Source organism: Haliotis rubra, unplaced genomic scaffold, assembly GCF_003918875.1.
Source record: "Haliotis rubra isolate DU_JTF1 unplaced genomic scaffold, ASM391887v1 Scf653, whole genome shotgun sequence".
In the NCBI taxonomy this organism is placed as follows: Eukaryota; Metazoa; Mollusca; class Gastropoda; order Lepetellida; family Haliotidae; genus Haliotis; species Haliotis rubra.
In genome coordinates, this window is record NW_025767361.1 from 430,482 (window position 1) to 449,385 (window position 18,904).

Consider the following 18,904-nt stretch of genomic DNA (forward strand, 5'->3'; position numbering starts at 1 on the left):
ATGACTGAATTGTCTGGTCCAGACTCGAATACTTACAGACTGCCGCCATATAGCTGGAATATTGCTGAGTGCGGCGTTAAACAACAACCAACCAACTGAAGTTGATTTCATGCCTGCCCCAAGGAAGAAGGTTACTTATCTTACTCTACTTACTCATTGTTTTACGCTGGTCTTAATGTTTTGGAAAGGAACGTGGTCATCTGGTCATCAAGGCAAACACTCTACCCGTAAGACTAGCCTACATTTCGATCTAATTATACCTAAATCCTCCAGAAGTGCTGTATTCCTAACCATTTACACTTAATGCTTATATTGAAATACTAGACCATGTTAATTAAAGGCGGACTCAGTTCCTGTCAGTCGGCAGTCCCAGACAATTCCATTTGGCTACTTTAAAACCACATTGTACCTGATTAAGTTTGCATATTATTGTCTATGCAATTGTAGCCGTATTGCATATTATAATGTCACAGGCACAAAATTTCAGTTTTAAATGGCACCAGTTACTCTTAATACAAAACCCAGAACATGTGGATGATAAATTTGTTTGTCATCCAACTGAACAATATTCCAGATATATAACGAAAATAACAGAATAAATATAAATAATAAATAAATAATTTCTGAAAATAACAGTATGTGGACAAGAATATACCAAGTCGGCGAGCCTGACCTCCCGATCCCGTCATAAGTCAAACACGGTTTGCTCAAGACCAATTGCAGTCGGAACCTTCTCGAGACGGAGAATCAGTTATGAATATAATGTTAGGAGCGCGCTCCACTATCGGTGTTAGTGGTGGGGTTTACCAATGCTCTATCATAGTATGTCGCAGTGCCAAGATGGCTCTGTTGAACGGAGCCCAGATCGAGGAACTGTTCAGTTCTGTGCCACACAAACCACAGGTCGGGCGAGCAATCTATTTTCGTTTTGATGATGTGATGGCGTATGTTTACATGGACCTAATATAAAGCGGACGTGGGTCTGAGATCACTTGTACAGTCATGGTCCAGGTTCAACTGAAATGATATTTTGGAATTTCCCCTTTATTTCAATCATTTTTCTTCAAGAACCTTTTTCATATTTGTAGATAGAATATGGCGCCATTACCCTTATCGATATTCTATCTGGGTACAATGCGTGAGGCTCATTTCTGGTTTCCCCCGCAGTGATAGTGCTGGATTATTGCTAAATGGGGCGTAAAACCGCACTCACTCACTCTAGTTTATTAAACACTTTAAAAGGATTAATAACATTTTAATGTTTTGTATCAGATGGCTTGTGGTTATGTCCAGCGCCATCTTTAATACTATATTTTAAATGTAAATTTATATAATATTCAATTTTGTTTTTTAAACCACTTTTTAAGCAAGGACTCCACAAGGGTTTAGGTGTGGAGAAGTGTCCTGAAATGTGCCGTTATTTTGCGAGAAGGGTAATGTGTTATCATTTGTTATTTAGGGTATTTCCTTCACTTCTATCCTCTTAGAGGGCGGTGGGGTAGCCTAGCGGTTAAAGCGTTGGCTCGTCACGCCGAAAACCCGGGTTCGATTCCCCACATGGGCACAATGTGTGAAGCCCATTTCTGGTATCCCCCGCCGTGATGTTGCTGGAATATTGCTAAAAGCGGCGTAAAACTAAACTCTGTCAGTCAGTCTTACAGTAGATAGTTGGATCACTGATGACTACGGTTATTTAGCAGCCGTCGCCATAGTTTTCAGTTAGATGTCCCGAATATACAGACGCTTTCCTCCATCTTGCCCGCTCCTATCCCAACCTATTTACACCCAATCCTAACACACACATAAAACACACACATGCACGCACGCACACACACATATGAACGCACGCACACACAGACACACATATACACACCAAAACAATGCACACACACACACATAAAAACACATACACCCCCACCCCCCAAAACAATCCCCCAAAACATAAAAAAACAAATGCAAAAACAAACAAAACACAAACAAACACACTCATAGACACACACACTCACAAACGCAAACGGATACGCACACGTGCACAAACGTATACTCACTCAAACAAACACACATACGATTACACAATGCCATTTAGAAAGTCGTCAAATGTAACATATGTTATATTTGGGATAACACTTTCTTAGTAATTACAGATTCTTGTACACACCCTCAAAGTCAGGCACCTAATCGCCAGCACACATACATAAACACACAAAGACACGCTCACACTAACACAAACAAACACACAAACACAAGCCACATTGTCACTCTGTTAATGCCAGGGGCGGTGGTGTACTCCAGCACTTAAAGCACTCGTTTGTTACACCCTGCATCTATTTCCCTCATGGGTACATCGTATAAATACCTCTTCGGTGCCCTCAACCCTGATACTGCCAACAAGCGGCATAAAACCATTTTCACTCCCTCGAACTGCTTACCCTGTTGTTGGCCAATATACATGTCTCCAGATTTGGAATAGATAATAAGAAAACTATTCAAAATACAACAGAATCCAAAACCTTGAAAAAACGCAAATAGAAAACAAGACACCCCTCCCCAAAAACCTCCAGATGGAAACCAAAACAAACTTCCAAAGAAAGAAAACATAAAAAACAAAACAAAAACAAAACAAACACAGCACAAACAAAATACACGTAACTCAAAATAACCCAGCAACTGAACAAAAGTTGTCACATGAATTCTATGTTTTCTTGTACGTGTAGTATGTTGGTTCCTATTCACAGTGCGCAACTGTAACCACGGTTTGTGTATGTGGATTATATTTCTCATAGTAATCATTATAAAAGTCGTTCATAGACGATATATCCAAATGAAACGGCCGTGTCATTTAATCAGCGATGTTCGGATGGACATGTGAGATGATATACGCAGCTTCAGCATCAGGGGAATCCTGCTAGGACGTGATGGCTGCTAGGGTGGGGTGGGGGTAGGGGTGATGGCTGCTAGGCTGTTCTTTGTTATTGTTGTTAGCAAAATGCACGAGATCTCATGACAACCAAGTGGTTGATACCATGAGCAGCTGTCCAGGCCATCGGGGTGTGATGACTGACAATGTAGAAAGTCAGTGAGCTTGACCCTCCGATCCTTTCACTCGTGGATCACTCACGCATGGCTTATGTAAACAAACAAACAACTCATTGCCTTGGACGCCTTGCGTGTGTTAATGTATCTCTTTTATTCATTATCAGTGGAGCGACTAACGGTAAATCAGTTTATATTCAGGCAATTTAGTTTTTAATGGAAATAATGTATTTGTCGATAAAGATATAGATCTGCAATACATGGCCGCGCTGAGGACAATATTCTTTTTTATATAATCTTTATATGATTTAGAGCTACATTGCTAAAATAATGCATTTGATATGGGTTTTTTTTATAAAATGCTACAGAATGCAATATTTCCAATGTTTAGGGACAACTTGCAAACAGTCGAGTCTGGACCAAACAAACCGGTGATTGATATTATGACCAAGGTCTCACACCGTAAGGGTACGATGACGTGCAGTCAACCAAGTCATGGAGACTAAACAATTGTTCCATTTAGTGACTCCCGACAAAATAGTTCACGGCGGACCTGTGATAATCCTTAATCCTTTTGGGGCGTATCATAATCCTAAATCCCACGATACACCTGCAGTCTGATCAATTTAGTCGCCTAATTCAGCAAACGTAGGCTACTCGGGACCTGTTCTTTACGCTGAAACATTACGGGGATATTTGGTACCAGTGTAATAGCAAAATGGCTATAGTAATGATCGTCACTCATTGTCGCTCTTGCTATCAACCATTCGTTTTCTTACAGACCCGAAATTTTACAGGTCGCTGCATTCAGTCGACCAGTGCAACACCCATCACCGCTCACACAAAAGTTTGTAGCTGTTTATGATAAAAAATAATCTTTTCCAAAACTAATGTAATCTCGTTTTGTCAAACGTCATTTGATATATTGCGTGAGACAGCGTGTCCCAGTTTTAGAAATATAATGCTTATGAAGGCTTTGTTTTTATCAGTAGTCCGCTTGTAACGAACTACGAATTACTCGATAGATACATTCTGAAACAGAAACAGAAATTATAAATTCGTGGTAAGCCTCTCTGTACACCATTAGTTGAATATATGTATAACGCATAATATTATGCTATTAAAACAAATATTGTTATTATATTAAGTAGGATCTGAAAATTATAATTGCATGATATATATTTCGAAAACGTCTGTTACTGCACATAGAATTACAAGCAATTTTAAAGGAAATCCAAAATGAAAAATGCACCACTTAATCATTTCGATTTGATATTTATAGGTTGATTATCCAACACAGTATAGAGGGACACAGACTGTCCCTGTGAACACAAACTTCCGAAATACTCCTATTAAACATTGCCTAAAAGAAGTGGTGATCGTGAAAATAGCGAATATAACATCAACAATAACAATAATATGCTCGAAAATAATATTCATAACAACATCGACGACGACGATGATGATGATTATGATGATGATGATGATGATGATGATGATCCTCAAACAAATATTTTTCAGCTCACACTTTCAATGTGCAGTCTAATGTATACTCATGCCAATAATGGTTGTCACCCCCTTCACTTTTTTTATTGGAGAGGGGTGTGGGTGTGTGGGGTTGGGGTGGGGAGGGTTTTGACAACCATTATTGGCATGAGTATATATCACCGAAGTGTAATTAAATATCTGCTAAATTCCATTTATCGACGTTATCAAACAAGGCCTTTTGTCTTATGCAAATTTATGATAAAATCGTCACATTTAATAGCTGAAACTAGTAATGTTCTCCCCACCACCCAACATATGGCATAGAAATCCGTCCCCTTTAAACTGTTTTAGAGCTGTTTTGCTACTTCTTTGTTGTTTATGTCGGGTTTCTCTCGTAAAAATCCGACCGCTGCTAATACAAAAGTCGATTTCTGACATAACGGTTTATATCATTTACTTCTGGAAACAAAGGCAGCCTGTTATGTCCTCAGAACATATAGTCGTGGATCGCTGCTCAAAATCTGTCCTAAATCTGTCCAAACGTATCCGCAGCACGCGAGTACTTTATGAAACAGCTATTGGGAACGAAGGGTCGGTGAAGCGCGTCGGATAAAATGATAGCGATTTGAGTTGTTTGGTTTCACATGAGTAGCTCTTCCCTGCACGGTTTGTTTACACTCAAATCCCGTACCTGGGAGGTTTAGAAGTGAAGAGATTCTGTCGCTGGATGTGTCCGCGAATGTTGACCATCAAACAGCCTCGCGATCAAGGGTAATTAAAGGACATTTGTATGCTGGTGCAACCCTGTTGACGCATCGAATACACCCAGGCGCATCACTCTTACTTTCTTTGATAGTCGCTGAAAATATTTGTGTAGCAAACACGCTATCAAATTTAGACAACTTCCGACAAAACTGTTCGTTGACAATGTACACAGACACTTCTGCGGTGTCGTCTGCTGGAAACCCGGGTAGTGTCGTCTGCTCGAGAACACGACCGGTTCTGACGTCTGCCGGGCACGTGCGCGGCTCGCGAATTGCGCGCAAGGAGGGGCCTCAGCTTGCATTGAAATAGCTTTGACGGACTGGTGACATTAGCAGTTGAATGTTTTCCCCGCAAGGAGGTGTGTTTAGGGGAAGCAAAGCTATTGTTAGCCGGCGAAGATCGATCGCAGGGTCATGAATATTAATTAATTGGGTCACGTGACACGCCAGAGCAAGATATCCCAACCGGTTGGATGAAGCGAGTATGACATAGGCTATTAAGAATTGAGTTAGCTTCCAAATACCAAAATTCTTGACTACCGACCTCGAAAAGTCGACCATCGTGGAGAATTCAGTGTTCACAGAAATGGCACATACGGATCTAAGTCCACAGCATACTCGAATTCATTCGTGCAGCCCATCTTTGAGTCCTCCACCATCGACACTCGCGGACATGATCAGTCGAAACAAGTTTCTAGAAGGTAAACTTTTAGTCTTTAGCTCATACATGTCACAAACAGTTATACACTATTATGAAAATTTGCATTACAGAACGAGAGCTAAATTAATTGATTCTGAGAGCGCAGTTCGTTTTTGGCTGTGTGCTAGCGTCGGGCTATTAGCTTGATTGTTCCGATGTAATTACTTTGGAGTGCAAACAGTCGAATAATATTTTGTATTAAAAGTTCATGAGCCAGGAAGATTTGATTTGCGCATTCCCCGACCTCATTTATTTTACTGATTTGATCTAGGGACCGAAATTCAATATTACGCTCGGCCATGTCGCAAATAACAGGATCGCCCCTCAATCTAGTTCCATAAATTTGAAGATAACTTCGATTGTGTTTGATTATTTTGGTCGTTGCCAAATTAATAGGAGGACTTTAAGTATATGTAAGCAGACTAATAGTCACCGGGGATGCTTGTTTCAATTCGGGGAATGTCCCAATTCCATCAGTCGTTATTTTGAAACTGGGGAGAACAGTTTGGATCGGGAGGACATTCCACATTTGGAGTACCTAACCTGGCGCGAACTTTAGTAAGTTCTTAACTTTCAACACTTGTCATCATGTTTACATGCTTCAGACCTCGTTCAACCTCGTTTCTGGTGATAATATTTTCGTCCTTTCACTGTCAGTTATAATTATTTGAGAGTTCATTTTTGTTTTCAATCATTCTCACTTAGTGTTGGGAACTGAAATATTCATTCATATTGAATGAGAACTATACGAGATTGTTCTATCTTGGATACTTAGTTAATAGGACTGTATTAGATCCGTGCATACTGTGCGACTTAATGGTGTCTAGTTTATAATGCGTTGTGTATATACATATATAGGCCATATTCTCGTATTGTCTAAAACTGTATGAATTTCACATACGAAATGACGATACAGCTCTGTAGTGATAATAGTTGAACTACGGAGTCAACATTTTTGTTTCACCGTAGTATACTTATATAATGACGACATTTCTTTTGACTTGATATCTCGTTCCAGAATTAATCGTAGCTCTGTAAACAGTCATAAAACAGCCCATTAACTCTTTAATTTGACCCTGAAGGACATGACGATGTCTCTAATAGTTGCGGAGAAGTCGCCTTAAATTAATCTGATATGAAAACAACTCGATGATACGACGAAACGTACTTTTATTTGATAGGTTATTAAAAAAGTGATATTGAACATAAAATTACAACCCATTTTAAACGACGAAAGATTCTGATGGTATGCCCGAAGGGCGTTCTAGATCACATCAAAGGGAATCCGTTTAACTTTGGTATTTAACTTAAGAACCATTACATTCCGTAAAATCTCATAAATTGGTTCTGTAAAAGTTACAATTAATATTTCCTCATACCGTTCTAAGATTGAATTGAACACATGTTTTCATTTGTCATATATATGATGATTTAAAAGTATTTTTTCACAAGCTTTATTGTGTGTGCCCTGTAGTATATGAATAAAATATCATAATAACTAAATAAAAATATGTGTTTTAGTTTCTTGTAAAGATCTTTATAGTGAGCTTACTATTAAGGCAATTTATGAATATACTTCGCGTAAAATAGATATGAAATGTTTGTCTTGATATTTATTATTAATGTAACTATTGCAGTTTGATATGAATCATAATTGCATTGAATAACGTGGATTAGGTAGTTAAACACTACGAGAATACATGTTGAACATTTCCAAAGGATCCGCTACATATTTTTCTGAAATACGATGGCGTTAAAGACTCCCTCCGATAATACGAATACTATAATTTACATTCTCTTCAAAGTTTATCATAACAATTTATCTGTTATCTTTTTCATCCGCTATGAGACAATTAGAAGTTAAATACTCGTCTGAAATTGTTTTACTTTTCGCAATACATTTTAATATTTGACACAACACATAAATTCTTATTTACATTTTCTTATGTAATATAGCCGATTGAAAGTAAAGTAATTCCTGATAAAAATAATTAGGTGTTTGAGTTAGCTGTGATGATTGAATACGGGAAAATATTTTCCATTGAAATCCGTCATTACGTACCTTTCCTGCTCGTTCAGCATCTATACAGCGGAAATAACCTCTATTTCATTGATATATTTCACACACTTCATTGCCACTAAATCAAACTTAACTGAGCATCATAGAATATAATGATACATGTCATATTCATCAGATATTCAGGTGTAAATAGTTGGTTTCTGAAAAATGTTTGGATTCTGTTCAAGGTGAGATCTGAGATCAAAATACAAAAACGGCGTAATTCCATTTGAAACTTACACGGAGTTCGTTTCGTATCTCAACAATAAATATATAGTTTGTAGAAATACAACAATACAATTTAACTACATATTGGATATAAAAGCACACAAAGTGTTCAAGTTTTAGATTTTACATGTAAGAATATTCACTTTAATATGACCTCCGTGATCACGAAATGGCGAAATTGACGCGTAATGAACTCTAAAATCGACTTGCACTCTAGACTGACAGGGACAATGGTCTGGCACCACCTGCGAAATATACACATGTATATTACACCAACCTGCGCTTAAACTAAGAAGAATAACAGGGATTTGTTAACGGTATATTTCAAAGGCAGTCGTATCACTTTCCCTATGGGCTGTAATTTCGTTTCATAATCGGATAAGGTCGAGCCGCGCAGTACGGTTAACATAACAGGTGTACGGGCGTGTTGTCAGTCGGACGATATGGGATATTGTTTCTTTTGAAGATACCGCCAGGTAGACGCTTCCCCGTGCTCGCTCCCCCTCCCAAACAAACCCCTACCCTAGCTACACCTGCTGTGTCCAGCGAGGCGTGCGACGCCCCAGGTTCAGCACGTGCCACATGTTCTCTGTAGCTTTCGTTTTATTGGAACAGTTACGTAAATTACATTTATGGCTATCTTGTTGCCTATTCTTCTTTTATGGGTTTGAAATTTTATGGTTTTGACATACGTCAATTTCAGCAAGGACATGTTTACTGTAATTGTTTTCCTTTATCACGGCTTGGTTTGTGGAGTAGATAACATTTTGGCAATTAATCGGTATCAATTCGAAGAACGAATCCTTTCGAGTTAATTAAGATAGGAAATTGATGAGGTTTTGAAATATTTTTGCAAGATGGCTCTAACCCGCGTTTATAGGCTCTATAAAATATTTTCACCATTTTAGTGAGATATCTGTTTACTACTTACATTGGGAAAAGTGTACTATAAAAGTAGAAATATAAACCAGAGTGGAGCGGGTTCCAACTGGTGAAAGATAACAGTAAATGAAATTTAGCATTTTTAATTGTGCACTTTACAGATATTTACTGTTAGAATTATTTATTTTGTTGTAGTTATACGATTTGTTTGTTTGTTGTTTCACGGCGTAGGCAGCAATATTCCAGCTGTATGGTAGTTGAAGAAATCTTCCCGTGTCATGATACTGCCAGACACGCCTTGATAGGAACTGTTAGACATCTCTTTCTCCAAGAGAAGACTACGGTGCTGGTAAATGTAATATTTTTAGAAATATGGTGAAAGACGGGAGACAGCTATGAGGACTTTTCCGAAATCGGATCTGTAAAGAATTGTTATGAAGAACGGATCAGCAAAAACAACACTACGGTTGCCATGGAAACAAACCTTAAAAGCTCAGCAGAGTAAAGAAACCGTACAAAAATCGGAACTGGTAGGGAAACGAAAGCCAGAGCGACTGCTTGCCTATTGTCTTTAACCGACGTTTAGCCGTAGAATCCTATAAGAGGATTCCGACCAGCGATTAGCCCACAATATTAGCGGATTTTAACTGCTCGAATCTTCCTCAAATCGCTTGATGACTTCTAAGTGAAGTAATAGGATTTGAGGGAGAGGGGTTTTGACAGGCTACGTCAGTCTATCGTTTCTAATTTCGCCCTAAATCGTATCAATGCCACAGTGAAAAAGCTACGATACAGACGAATGAGAGTTGGACATGAGGACGAATCGATGCGCTGTTGAATTGGCCTGGAGGGTTGGTTTTAAAGGCATTGCCACCTAGAGAAATATTACAATAAATGTTTTGAAAAGAGTTCTGCGTAGAAGGGTTTTAGAGGTTTTAAATTGAGGATGTCGCGTTTTGGGCGAAATAGTGGTGTTTCTTTACAAAAGCCTTTTTGAAAGCTCGTTTTAGAATATTCTTTTTCTGATTGTGTGTTCTCGGTCGGTCGCGAAAATTGCTTTATGCTATGTGTTGAAATAAGATTTACAGTGAATAAACACTTATGCAACGTATATATGAGACTAGACATTTGTTTGTAGAAAATCAGATCGCTCTACTTGTTACCGGTAATAGTTCCTGAAAAATCAGATCGATCTGCTGGGTACCGATAAATATAATGTTTCATTTTCATTATGAATATCAAATTGTCAATAATAATGGCTCTTTGCAAGTCGTGTCAATATTGTCTGATTTGATCATCTTGAACACTCCTGAAATACAAGGTTTCAAGAGAGGCATTTCTGTTGGGTTTTAGAATAATGTAACATATTTGGTTGAAACCCACAGATGGCGATCACGTGTTTCTATGAATATGAAGAAAATTTTTATTTTCCCCATTCATTAATCGTCCCTATTTCTCGTCTTTCCGACACCCTTTAACCTCTACAGCACGGAATTCACGCAATGAAGACACACGTAAAGCACGTGCCGCACGTGCAACTAGCAATCCATTTGATCATTGTGAATGGAAAAGCTATTTCTCAAGCCGCGGCTTTGGGGAGAAGCACGCGGCTGGGAATATCTCCTGGTCCATTCCAATGTTCGATTTGACTTTTGTAGTTCCTGGAAATGTATGAGTTTAAGGTCGGGGACGACAACTTTACAATGGCAGGTGTCACGTGATATATGCGCGTGCGTCGTCGGCGCGTGCCGGATGCACGGACTCGCTCGAGCGATTCCAGCGCATCTGTCGTCCGATATATTGCTGGGAGGGCTACACGCAATATTTCTATCTATATTTTCGACCACCTGGCTTGTTTTTCACCTGGTGTGGATTTCATTATGTCAGGAAGCTGTCAATCATAAGGGCATAGTTCACTGTCGCAGGATGTACGAAGCATTAACTGCCACACCGTGTTGTAAATTCTCGGAAATGCAAAACTTCAACACCGTTTTGTATGATAATTGCTTTCGGAAAACTTGATAGCAAATTGCTAATGGATTTGTTGAAGAAAACCGCAGTCAACCATTATAATTAACGAGTCATCGTCGCATACCTCAGAATATATTTACATATTTATCACCTTGCGAAAACTCACTTTTCATAGAAAACCGATCGTGCTCTGATGATAATATTCCGTGTGTAAACTTGATGTCTATCTCAACTGCAATGTAGTGATATTTCAATTAATTTCCATGACAAAGAAGAAGGTGCGTCACCTCAAAACAACCACACAAAACAACACCTGTACAATTTACAATACTGAAATCGATACTATCTTGAAATTGACACAGTGCCAATAGCAGTGTCAATCAATTGAAGATGGGAATTGAAAGAAAATTACCAAATAAATTTAGGATAAAGACCAAGTGGCAGAATTTCTGCAAATGCAATTTTTGCGAGGCGAAGCTCTGACAAATAGAATGCAAAAGAAACCCGTTTCATGTAGTATGTGATACCTTGAAACGTTTCTGATACCGCACAAACACCAACTTTATAAAGAGCGGGTGTATAAACTTTTATTTGGTCCTTTAAAATCCAGATTGGTATTTATCCAACACGTTTTTACACTGTTGTTTTTTCAGAACAATTCAAAGGGTCATCTTTGATAACCTGCTGACAACATTTATCACACGAAGGCTACATGCAGTGTTAAAGTTTTGAACAGGTGTTTCTCACACTTGATTGGATCGCGACACGTATTTGCAGTTGCTGCTTGTATATTGCACCCGATAGCATCAGTGTCAATATCAACGTGTTACAGACCTAAGTGTTAATTGCATGTTTGTATCAAGGTTAACGTTCCCGTGCCGTTATAGCTTAGACACGACCCGTCAAAATGCTAAGATATTTTCATAGGTCCATACATCCATTATTCTTTTCGGGGAGATAAATTATTCATAAATGATATTTAGAAAATGATAAACATTCTTCATTTCATCACCTTGTTTATTTCACTTATATGCCGCGCTTGTAATGTCGTTTTCATCAACAATATTCTTTATTGATAATACTGATAAGACTATAGGCTTGTAGTACATGATCGTCGGTGTGTTACGAACAAATTCGTTACATTATTACATTTCTTAATTCAATGCGTGGAATATCTACATAGATAAAAAAAACATTTATGAAAACATTAAAACCTACTCAATGTAAACAGAATGGTTTTGATGTACGAACCTTTCTTTTAATAAGTATGATCGATGTTGCAATACTTAAATGCAATATTTAAGGGTCTGTTCAGCACTATATTTAAATAAGAAATGATAAATGGAGATACTACATTCAAGACATTATCGATACAATTTAATCGCTTACGTGGCATGTCTCTTATCAGTTCACTCAAGGATAGCTGTATATGATAGTTGACGTTTCTCAGATCTACATTTAATAAAACACGGTTTATATACGTTATAGCGTCACAATCAAATGGGCGCTCTTACAGGAAACGACACGCGTGACAGTGTGACACAGTGTGATGTATTCAAGCATGTTTTAAGGGAACATATCCCAGTTCCTGCGATTGTATTACATTCGGTAAAAAGACAAATTCTTCAACTCGACAAAGTACTAATTTAACAGATTATAATTTTCCTACATATTCCCAACTTAGAGAAAAAGGGTCAGAAGCAAGACGAAATTACATTTCAATGATTTTGAAAATTCCCTTTCTAAGTAGAATGATTTCTCCAAGGGACATGACGAAAACAGCGCGTACATTTGTAATAAGATTGCGACAAAAACCATTGCTGTGATTTGGAATATATTTCATTACCGGTGATTAGGTAATAAAGTACCTCCTAACAAGCAGTACCAGGGGACCAATTTTCTCCCGCGAGTTGTGTCCATATTGTTAATCTGACCAAATAAACTAACCGTATTAGAAGGATTTGGCGACTGTAGGGTGATCGTCGGCTAGATCGGTCTGAATGACGGTGGAATATTATGCTTAGTGTGTTTGTCAGTGGTTTTCGTTTCTGATATTCATAATCTTTTGCAGAAATATACGTTGCCCGTATTTAATTAATATAATGTTACATGAATACAATTAATTTTGGAATGGAAACATCATATTAATCTCTTGATTATTCCACCGGAATACACAGATTTGTATGATTTCTCCTACTTAAATCAAACTTGGTTAATATATGTGTATATTATGTTCTTTCAAATTTTGCATAATGATCTATATTTTTGTGAGTTAAATTTGTAAAGATGAAATCTCTGCTTAGAATCAGCTGCCATAAACAATGGTGTGACGTCATCACAAGTTTCTCATTAATAAGAACATTGAATTCAATGAGACCTCATTAATCCGGACAGTACAGAAAACGAAGTCTGGACAAGCAAGGTTACAATGTTCATATTCCTGTTCTTCAGTCTTAACTGTATAGCTGCATCTATGAGGATATATTGTTTTTTGAGATTATTGGTTGTGGACGTTCATCATAATGTTTTCATAACAATAATAATTATGTTGATTGCAACGATTAAGGTGATATTGACAACATATTATTTGCAATGCAGATCATTATTACAACACTGTACATTAAACAAGGGGAGTGTGTTTGTTTGTTGTTTAACACCTAACTCGACAATAGTCCAGCTTAAGGAGGATGGCTGCAAGTAGTCTAACCTGAACCAAACAATCCAGTGATTAACATCATGAACGTCGATCAACCAAGACAACAAACCAGACAACCCGATCCCGTTAGACGCCTCTTTGACAATCATGTTGCGGAAACTGTTCTGATCAGATCTGCGTATGGAAGACAATGACAGTGCCACCAGCATATGTCTGCAGTTTGTCTGCGATGCGACCAAATGGATCGAGTGGTCTCGCGGGTTCACCCGTTTCATTGTCTGGACGTTGGTCATAATATCAACCTCTAGTCTGTGGGGACCGTGCTCCCAAAGCGACCTTAGCACTAAGACAGTCATATGATCATCTTAACGATCAGATCACTTTATGGAACTCCAGACTGAATTAGCTATGACCCCTTTCACATCTTGAATATTGTTTGACGTTGGGGTAGCCTCGTGGTTAAAGCGTTCGCTCGTGACGCTGAAGACCCGGGTTCGATTCCCTACATGGGTACAATGAGTGAAACCCATTTCTGGTGTCCCCCGCTGTGATACTGCTGGAATATGCTAAAAGAGGCGTAAAACTAAACTCACTCACTCACTCTTGACTATTGTAGGTAAACAACAACCGGGGGTTGCATATTCCGATATGATAATGATGATGATAAACATGTTAAGTGAATAATTTTTTTAATCGTCATATTAAGTGATATTAAAACATAGATAAGAATGCGATGAGATATAAACAAGTTTGGGACATAACAAACAACCCATGGCTTCACAAACAAATACGGTTTCTGCTGTAGAAATGTTGTCGATTGCAGTCCAACTCGGAACTGTGCCATCCGAAATGTACACTATGTTATGTTTATCAGTAAACACTGGTGTTGATGGATAGGTGACGTCCGACTTTTGTCATTCTCGTTCGATGAGTCAGTCAGTTTTTGTTTACAACGTCATTGATATTAATATTTAAAATCCAATTCCACTGATAGAGTCTACCTTGAGTTGCAGGCACTGTGAGGAGCTTGTTAATAGACACAGGCGAAAGTGACTGAGAGAGCTGTTTATTAGATTAATTAAAATTACTAGTTCACTGCCAATTGCACCCTTGCTTGCAAATGTGACGTACTTAATTTGATATGATAATTACTTTCTCAACTTGTTCAAGTTTTCATTTAGAACATCCCCGATCAGTGAATTTGAGGTGTGTGTCCTTGAGAATGAGGGGGATTATATTTAAATTTGTCGACAAATTTTCCACTTCACAACTTGAGTTCATTCGTCAATCTGAGTTTAATGAAATATGTTAATAATTTATACCAGTTCGGGTGAAAAAACGAGGCACAGGGAATGGTAAAAGCGATTCCTATTTCAGGAACAGTTTCAACTTTCTAATGACTTTAGCTGGTGGGAAGTTGGGTTGTGAGTTCTTGCGACCACGGGATCTACAACATATGAACAACGGTCAAAATGTCTGGTAAACATGTATAATGAATTCTTAACAATATCAGGCCGAAGACCCGGGTTCGAATCCCTACATGGGTACAATGAGTGATGCCCATTTCTGGTGTCCCCCGCCGTGATATTGCTGGAATATTGCTAAAAGCGGCGTAAAACCAAACTCAGTCAGTCAGTCAGTCTTAACAATAACATTTAAACTTATTTACAACAATGATTTTAAGTGGTGAAATGTGTCAAAAGGTTTTCAGTTCTTCTTTACCCGTAAAGTTGATACCTACAGACACAGTGGTTACTATGCTTCGTGACCCGCAACCCGCACCCCCACCCCTCCACCCCCACCCCACCTCACCCCTACACACACAAATGCATCGCTTCTACCCCCTGTATAAAAAAAATCACAAATGTGTATTAGTATTCGATTGATCTATCCTCTAAACTTGAAGTTGAATTACTGAGGCGTATCGACGTGACGATCATGTAATTATAACATTTCGAATATTTGGAGGCGTGGTCTAAAGAATCGTTATAAAGGAAAACGGGAAGCAAGATTTATTGAAAAAAATATTTTCTATGGCACCTGATTTAGAAAATACATGGATTATACGGGACTAGCGGGAACTGTTTAAACTGAGTTGATTAAAGGAGTTCGTTGTTTAGACTCCTATAATCACTCTTTAATTCTAACACCATACTGATCCAGGATATTGAGCATATGGGCGGGTAATACAGGTGTTTGAGTCCTTGTCGTTGTCAATTGCATGTCCCGTTAGTAATTAAATATTCTACAATATCTCATTAGGTCAGATCAAAGGGGAAAGGGAAGCGCCGCATCTCTCCTCCGATTTCAATGAAGCGAGACAGTTGCCACGGCCCTTCAAACAAAGATGGCCCCTTTCCTGGTCCACGTGACCTAACCTGACCAATTGCAACACCCATTTAGGCTAACTTCGCCGACAGATGGCGCTAAACTGGTTCGGCGTAATGGAGGACGTGGTATCTTCGTATCAGCTTTAATTGATAATACTTTCCCCAGCGCAACAGAAAGAGCACTCCGCGGGGGTCATATATGAAATGCAAGGGAACACTGGGTGGACGGGTTACGCTCCGGAGGGATGAAAATAGCACAGAAGTTTTCATCTCGAGCGCAGCGATGCGTACGCACGCGGAGACCCCAACCGAGCATGCACGAAAGAGACACACCTGGTTCAGGTACAGCAAATTGACTGGGGTAGTATAATTTGTAAAACCACGCAGGGGGTCAGGTGTCAATTTGGACTGGGATAAACGGATGGGCTTTGCCCACGGGGTGTAGCCAAGCGTTGCCTGTTTGAATATTGATGCTGATAATTGATGTAGATATCATTATGCATTATAGATTTCCAGTTTTCTGATAATGTTTTCGTTACCTATTGGCGGTGCCTTTGATGGCGTGATTAAACATCTGTTCTTCCACCTGAGATGGACATTGGGCTGATAACGGTAAATTCGAAGGCAATTAAACACGTGTTCCCAGATTTTATCACCACGAATTCTCGGTTCGCTGTGCTGTAGTGTTGATTAAGTATCAATTTCGACCTTCGAGCACTACAATTTGATATGTAAGGGTAACAAAAATATTGTTATATGTATATTTATTATATTTATACCACTCAACGGATGATATGAATACTATCAGCAGTTCTTTCGTGAGCGTTGTCAGATTCACTGGTCGTATAGCAATAGACGTTATAGTGTGGTAGTTGTTGTTGCCTGGCCTGGTCCTCGGCGTTAAGAGGATGGAACAAGGACTGGCCGGCTCGTAGTCAGTATACCTTGAGCAACGATGTGAGAGATCTAGGGATATACAACTTCTTTAATATTTATTAAAGAAGGATATTGTATATCCATCTAACTCTCCTCGTTGTCCATCACACCAACTTCTAAATGCCACTCAAAGAAGTCAATATGCCTTGTCTGTGTGAGGTATCTATGTTTATCTGGTATCTCAGTAGATTAGCGATTAGCGCTACAGGATAAACACACGCGCACGCGCGCGCACGCACACACACACACACACACACGCGACATGCACTCTCTGTAACTGTACATTAAAGAACGGTTATACCGAACTGTTCACTGGCACTGATCCAAGCCACTTGCAGGTATATCAGTCGAGAGTCATGACGAAGAAAAATTACTGGTCCCTTTGATTTCGTTACAGCCATTGTTTACTGGATTCTGTATTTTTTGTTACAGCGCTGTAACTATTGTTTTTAATGCTTAATCCAGGTGGTACAAACGAACTCAACAAATCAATGCGAGTCCTCCTCAAGTAACACATTTATCATGGTCAGAACAGCGCTGTAACATTTAAAACGGACACAAAATATACATTTCCGACGTAAAACACCACACACGTTATCTTTCAAACTACGAGCCGTCGACCCGGAGCCTTATCCACTCACTGTTAGTCCTGCAAAACAAATGCTGTTATTTAATCCTCCAAAAAGTTATCTCATAGAAATAATTAAAAACTTGTAATAATGATCATGTTTCGTTAATGCAGCCAATGTTGGATCGTATGTCACCATAAAATCCGATCCATAGTTTTCTCGATGACGCAATTTTCTTCAGAAAACGTTTTTCGTCCGTTCTTTTTCGTCGATAAAGTTTATAACACATCATATGAAATCGGCTGTCTTGTTTGACAAAGGCTCCCTGTTTGTGAATAATTGTCTTTTGACAATCAACCTATGCGTGATTTATAGGTATTTATGGGATAAAATGATTTACACCAAATGCAACTTGCACCGTTAAAATAGATGTTGTTGTCGATGTGTGCTAAATAATATCGATAAAACATTTCCATTTTCACATGAAATCTCTGCAAAGAGCCAACAGCGCGATTCCGAGGATTATATAAGCATGGGTTTATGACTTACTGTTTAATAGTGATGATACCGGGTGTTCACGACAATGTGACAGTACCCCGTCCCATCGGTGGTACCCGTCACAAATGCATGCAAAGGCAAATCAATAAGTAACCTAACAAAACACGCACATTAGGTATGCGTAAGTGAATACAGATAAGTTCCCCGTCGTGATATTGCTGGAATATTGTTACAAGCGGCGTAAAATAAAACTCTAATATCGAGAATTGCATTAGACAGAATGTTTGTCATCGTTGCTTTTTTGCAAATTAGTAAACTTGTTTCAAAATAAGTCTTGCAAGATATACGATACTTACGTTTTGAAATTCATTGCACGTGTTTGAAATTCGTTTAAACATCACCCAGCAAATCTCAACCAGGAAGGTTCTGTTTTAATTAGCATAAATCACAAATATCTCGTTTCACATTACGCTCAACAGATGGCGCCCGACTGTCATCTTGTGCGCATGCTCGTCAGTGGCGTTATGACGTTCGCGCGTATAGCTTCAAGCTACGTTTCGTTATTGGAGGGTAGCAATTTGAATAGCCATATGTATACAGTTGAGCGATTTGTTTCTTTTAGACGCAACGTATTGTGCTGTTCTATATTGCCCCCGGTTGTAATTAGCATGTAGTTATCAATCAATCAATGGTTATTGCGTGTAAGTAGCACTTTGGCGACCGCTGCGATATCGAATGCATTTCACAATCTGGTGACGAAACGAGGACAATTGTTCAAGCTATGTTCCAT

At 38.8% G+C, this 18,904-nt stretch overlaps 1 protein-coding gene across 1 annotated transcript in view; it reads left to right on the plus strand.

Annotated features, from left to right (window-relative positions):
* The first annotated feature begins 5,622 nt into the window (after nucleotides 1–5,622).
* The window catches only part of LOC124257242 (LIM/homeobox protein Lhx3-like), a 35,244-nt gene continuing 21,962 nt past the window's right edge, over nucleotides 5,623–18,904 (plus strand). Inside the window, exon 1 of the mRNA XM_046691255.1 lies at nucleotides 5,623–5,986. Within this exon, the coding sequence (XP_046547211.1) occupies nucleotides 5,872–5,986 (115 nt within the window). The 5' untranslated portion in view covers nucleotides 5,623–5,871. The remainder of the gene's footprint in view (nucleotides 5,987–18,904) is intronic.